This window comes from Scardinius erythrophthalmus, assembly GCF_964197995.2.
Source record: "Scardinius erythrophthalmus genome assembly, chromosome: 1".
Lineage (NCBI taxonomy): Eukaryota > Metazoa > Chordata > Actinopteri > Cypriniformes > Leuciscidae > Scardinius > Scardinius erythrophthalmus.
The window spans coordinates 3,305,299-3,311,541 of NC_138221.1; the positions used below are offsets into that span (position 1 = coordinate 3,305,299).

Sequence of the window (6,243 nt, forward strand, 5' to 3'; positions counted from 1 at the left end):
TTGAAGAACACAGGCAAGTCAAATATCATTGCAATCATGTTTATTGTCTTCAAAACGTCTGTGTCTGCATATTACAGCAATATATGTTGTGTTAGCTTTGTGTGTATCAGTGACGTCTTGGAATGTCACATGATCATGGCTCTTCTTCATGTTCCATATATGGACTATTATTGTGCATAATAGCGCCCTCAGGCTATTGGTATGAATTGAAAACACAACACATCTCAGTAAGAAGCGCTCATAATGATTACATCGACGCATTTGGGTATAAATTCAATAAATATTATTCCTGTCTATAGAAATATGATGTGAATCTATGAGAATATATCAATATTTCTCCAAGTCTGCACATTTTTTAGCTAAAAGCCCTGAGGGACGTTGTTTTGTGTATCGCTGTCATGACGACAGCACGGGAGTTTTTTATGAATGGAACAGGCTGACGCGCATAATTCATATTAAAGGTATCGACTCATTTTTTCATTTCATAACTCCTGACACAAATTAAGACATAACTGTCACTATAAGTTTCTCAGAATACAATAGTGGTCAAAAACTGAAACTTGAGTCTTATATCTTTTTAATGATGTATAGTTTGTCAAGGTATAACATTAAATCTGATAGTAAATTTGAACTAAATAAAAAAAAAAAACGCTTCAATGCGCCGACACACTGGTGAGGCTTAACAGGTTAAAAGTTATCCAATATCTCTGACTCCTGAATTATGAAACAGTTTTTAAAGTATTTTTAAAGTAATTATTAGCATCAGTTCCAGTTTGGTCAAACAGAAAGTATATGCACACACTACATGAGCGTCTCTAAAAGAAGAGATGAATCTGTCTCAGGGAGTGTTGCTACACATGCAGGGGCGTCGCACCCATGGGGGATGTGGGTGTTTGAACACACACACTTTTCCCGGTGAGAGGGTTCAACACCCGCACTTTTTCTGCAGTTATTCTGCAGTTTTGCACAAACGCCTGACTACAGTCGCTCCTCCGTTTCTCTGGCCGCTCTGTGTCTGCGCTCGCTGCGGCTGCCTCCTCTCCCCCTCCCTCTCAAACATGACACCGGCTTTGAGTGTGACAGGCTGATGATTGGCTGTTCTGCCTTAAGTCCCGCCTCTCTTGGTGTGTTAGATTTATCGTCAGCTCGTGCTGAGGAGGCGGGAACTTATGGTTATGGTTATTTACATCTCCCTTTTCCAGGTACTTTGAATTAGTGTTTATGCTTTCGAGGTTTTTAAATAAGCTTGATATGTGTTTGGGAAGATATTCTGTTTATGTTTTGCTGACATGTCGAGGATTTCAGTATTATATTTAGTATTTTAGACTAATGCTAATTAGTTCAGCTTGCATTGTTCAGAATGAAGTACAGCTTCCAGTCTAATGCTGAAATTGTTGCTGTTGTTCAAGGGATGACCCCAGAGGTCTGTGGTCTCTTTGACCAAGGTGAAACAGTTGCCCGACTCCTCCTAGTTGTGCCTGTGTCATCAGCAGAGTCAGAAAGGAGTTTCAGCAGCTTCTGGAGGCTGAAAACATGGCTATGAAGCACCATGACCCAAACCCACCTCAACAGTGTTGCTGTGTGCCATGTACATAAAGACAAGCTGGACAGGGTAAACAGAAAAAAGACTTCAGGAGGTCTGTGGAGCGCCGGAGCTCCAGGACTGCATCTGGAGACACTCCCTCGCCTTGATGAGGTCCTTCATTTAGTCGGCTTGCAACATCGCCATGGTGTGCAACAGGAATCGCCTCCAGCCGGGCCCACTGCCACACATGCCTGGCAAGGAATCACTCCTCTAATCTATCTGGAGGAGATTCCTCTTTTCCACTGGCCATGGCAAGGGTCATCATGTCCAACTGCTGGAGAGAGGGAGGAGACAGGCTTACTTAAAACATCGTCTCAACTCTCCTCAGAGATAGACCGGGCCAACAACATGCTCTCTGCCGGATCGGACGGGCCTGCCGATGCTTCTGGTTTGGGCAGCTAGCGGCTGAGTTTTGATAAAGGCAGAGATCCGACTCAAACTCCTCCGCCAGCTTTACTTGTGAGCCTCATAAACAAAGCAGTGGGACTGGACCGCTATGTGCAAATGCTTTGCTCTCATCCCTCTTAAAGAGAGCCAGGCGGGAGCGGAGCTTCTTCACTGTGAATCGATCGCATTGAGTACAGCCAGACCCTCGAGAGTTAACCCAGCATGCTTTGCTCCAAAACAGATCACACATCATCAGGTGTAGTGGAGCATTTCCATGACGTGATGCACTTTTAAACCCAACCAGCCATCTGTGTGACACTTTTACAGACAAACAGCTTTCTGAAGACAAAAGAGCTGATGATGTATAACAGCCTATCAGGGCATCTGTGATGTCATCTGACTGCTGTAGCCAATCAGAAATCGAATTTCTTCTTTCTTGCACTGCTCGCCTAACAGACATTTCTTGCTGGATGAAGGACCTTCAACTAAACCTTGCTGAGACAGAACTGCTCATGGTGTCGGCCAACCCAACACTTCATCACAACTTCTCCATTCAGCTATGGATGATCAACTGAACTTCACAGATCACAGTGCTAGAACTGCAGATTAGCCTTATACAACATTAGGAGGATCAGGCCCTTCCTATCGGAGCTTCACAACTCCTTGCCCAAGCGCTTGTTCTCTCCAGACTGGACTATTGTAATGCTCTCTCCTTCCAGCATCACTGTCAAACCTCTGCAACTGATCCAGACACTGCAGCAAGAGTGTGTTTATCGAGCCGAAGAGACGCACGTCACTCCTCTCCTCCATAAACCTGCACTGGTTTCCAACAGCCGCTCACACCAGATTCAAGGCCCTGATGTTTTCCTACAGAACAACCACTGGCTCTGCTCCTCTACACCTAAACTCACTACTCCAGACCGATGAGTCTCCAGAAGCTTGTGTTCTGCAAGTGAACGGTGCCTTGTGGTGCATCATCTCAAAGAGACACAGAATCACTTTCACAGACCTTCACCTGGACTGATCCTGCTGGAGGAACGACCTGCCAAACTCAACCTGAGCTGATGAGGCTTTAGCCATCTTCAAGAAACGGCTGAAAACGCATATATTTCATCAACACTCAACCCATTAATACTCACACTTACTATTCTATATTACGATACATTACGAGCTCATGAAGGGGAACAAACATCTCAGGAAAGGAGACTTATTAAACACAACTGCAGAGGTTTATTAAGAAAATTATAGCAATCATTCAAAATGAAAAAAAAGATGCTAAAACCAGGAATGAACAGACAAGATCCAAGAATCCTCAAATCAGCTCCATCACACAGAACAGAGAGAGATTATACAGTCTGAGTCTGTCCATTACTGTATTAATATTATATTTAAAGCAGTTTACATATGAAGCGCAAGAAAATGACTTTCAACACTGTAGGCAAATATATCCATAAAACCAAGAAATTTTAATCTAAACATGATTATGTCACTATAAGTTCTCAGAGTTTTTTCTCTGTTTTCTGAGAAGAAGAAAATAAAACAATGAACAATCCTCTGTAAGTTTTTGCTATTGTAAATATTGCTGCAGATTGGCTCTAAACTCATCAGTATTTTATTCTAATATTGTCGGCATCTCTATTTCCTCTGGGTGCTTCGAGTCCTTCCTCCCTGCAAAATAAAAGCATTGACTGACCTCTCGTATGTGTTTTTATCATGATTGCAGATTGTTCCAGATCAGATGAGTGTGAATCATCAGATTGTGTGCGGCTCAAAACTCACCAGCTCTTCTTGCACAGATGATCTGAAGAAGAATCACAGTAGGAGCAGCAAACACTGCCATCTCAACAATAATCACAATCACTGCAGGAAACATGAGAGGAAGAAGAGAAACTGTACATGACTGAAGTCAAGGGTATTCAACTATCAACAGTTATTGATGAAGCATTTACAGACTGACTGATAGTTTAATGTTATAAAGCTGTCAGTATAAATGAACGTGTCGTACCTCTGTATAATGATCCAGCATTCACACAGACTTCAGTTTCTGATGCTGTATCAGCTGGATCTGTGGATCACGTCTGTTAGTTCAGTTCAACACATAATGCCACATATACACAACATCATCATCACATAATACTGGAGCTTCACATCACAGAAATGATGAATATGTGCACGAGTCTGTCATCTATTATCTTCTTACTTCACTCTCAAGCTGTCAGGAGGAGAGAAGAGACTGTACTGTATTACTGTATAACTGTATTGCTGTATAATTTATTCCTGGTTTATATGAGAGTGAAACACAGTTGAGCTTCTGCAAATAAACCTTCAGCTTGAATGAAGGACATAAGCCTTATAATTCCTAAACCCGACCTCCTACATGGGTCATACTAGGCTTTAATACACTCGTCTGATTTATGCAATATATCATGTATGACCCATGTAGGAGGCCAATATTGGGAATTATAAGGACTGTTATGCAGTTTATGACTTTGACCACTAATATTTTACAATTCCAAAACGTATGAAGCCATCAGAAAGAGTAGAGCCAATCTGTGAAAGTTTTCACAAATCTGTCAGAAAAGAGTGTTTTCTCACCTGAATACTTGACAGTGTATCTGACTGAGGTCTCGAGTTGATCTCTGCGAGTAAGCTGACATCTCCACTCTCTGTTGTCATCTTCATTCAGGAGTGTTGTAGTCAGACTGATGATGATACAGCGATCTGGAGCTGATGATGATAATATCTGATATCTGGAGTATAACTTCAGATCAACACCAGCCTGATTCACCCACAACACCTCAAGTCCATCAGAACTGTCCAAATCACAGGAGAGTATATCTGAATACAACTGACAGGAGAGAGTCACAGAGCGGCCTGGACTGATCTCAGTCTGTGATGATGAAGATGATGATGGAGATGATGATGATGATGATGATGAAGATGATGATGCGGATGATGATGGAGACACTGAAACTGAACACAAGACACAAATCGCAGACTCTTCAATCATCATCTGAGTTTAAAGGGAGAATCTGCCCTTTTTTAAATTGACCACATAATCATAAACTTACCATGAAGAACATGCAGATAAACATCAGCATCAGGTCCTTGTGGTCTGCCATTCACATACTGACTGCAACTGTATAATCCATAATCTTCTCCTGTGATGTTCTTAATGTTCAGAGAGCAGTCAGACTCCAGACTCAGTCTCTCATGTCTCTCTGTGTCTTTATTCTTTATCCCTCCAGTAATCAGTTCAACGGATGGACGTCTGAATCTGTTATAGGTCCATGTAGTTGATTTGCAGTCAGAAAGAGCTTTATTACAGGACAGAGAGACATTTTCACCAGAACTGATGAACACATTAGTTACTCCACTGGTTCCTGAAACACAGTAAATCTCAGTGATCATTATGATATATATTAATAAATGAAAAATAAAACACACGAGCATAAAAAGCAGAAGTTTTAAATGATAGTATTTTTCCTGACTTAAAGCAAACAACACACTCTCCAGAATAAACTATTAGTCTTTATCAGAGAGCTGTTCAAATCACTGACACACTCTTAATATGAAGATAATTCTTCATCATCAGATGTTTGAGTGACACTATGTCCAGTATCAGGAATAATACAGTATGATCTGTGTGTATCAATACACAACTCTGAGATCAACACAACGTGAATGTGTGCAAGAATAAACTGAGCATGTTCAAATGAACTCTTTCCAGACTAATTCCACTAAATGTCTTTAGAGAAAATACAGATTTCTTTACCTGTGAGAAGTGAAGAGAGAATGATCAGTCCCAGCAGACACAGATCACACTTATCAGCCATTTTCTGTTTCTGTCAGTCTTCCTCTTCATTATATATAGTTACAGCTCCTCCTTTAAACATCATCAGCTCCTCCTGTGGTTATTAACTTCCTCTCATCTGACCAACCAACCATCACTGGTGAAATAAACATAAAGCCTAATGTTGCAGTGCATGATGGGAACCACCAATCAAAGCTCACCCATGTCTCCCAAAATAATCATTATTGCTAATATAGCGTATAACTGTTGAGCTGAGTGAACCTGAAGGTAGTGATGGTGAGATGAAGCTTCATGAAGCTTTAAAGCTTTCCAGCCTGATGTGTGTAAAAGTGGTTGATTTCTCCAGGTTTCGAATGCACACAGCAACACCTGCTGGTCAATGCTGATATCATGCAGAACAAAATTCTCAATATTCAATGAGTCATCAGATCTAAAGTGTAAGTAAATGATAAATGTA

At 41.2% G+C, this 6,243-nt stretch overlaps 1 protein-coding gene across 1 annotated transcript; it reads right to left on the reverse strand.

Annotated features, from left to right (window-relative positions):
* Positions 1-3,184: 3,184 nt before the first annotated feature.
* Positions 3,185-5,862, reverse strand: LOC308689624 (uncharacterized protein). Its single transcript, XM_081363443.1, has 6 exons — positions 5,748-5,862; positions 5,044-5,355; positions 4,568-4,945; positions 3,978-4,037; positions 3,752-3,832; positions 3,185-3,640 (listed from the first exon to the last, which is right to left on the reverse strand). The coding sequence occupies exons 1-6, from the start codon at positions 5,806-5,808 to the stop codon at positions 3,585-3,587; spliced, it is 948 nt and encodes a 315-aa protein (XP_081219569.1). The 5' UTR covers positions 5,809-5,862; the 3' UTR covers positions 3,185-3,584.
* Between the last annotated feature and the right edge of the window lie 381 nt (positions 5,863-6,243).

Bases quoted from the DNA above. Each gene is read 5' to 3' on its own strand.
- LOC308689624 (XM_081363443.1), bottom strand. From the start codon at position 5,808: ATGGCTGATAAGTGTGATCTGTGTCTGCTGGGACTGATCATTCTCTCT. The intron at 3,833-3,977 runs GTACGACACGTT...TGTTTCCTGCAG, and splicing joins TGCTGGATCATTATACAGAG to TGATTGTGATTATTGTTGAG. The intron at 3,641-3,751 runs GTGAGTTTTGAG...TTTATTTTGCAG, and splicing joins CATCTGTGCAAGAAGAGCTG to GGAGGAAGGACTCGAAGCAC.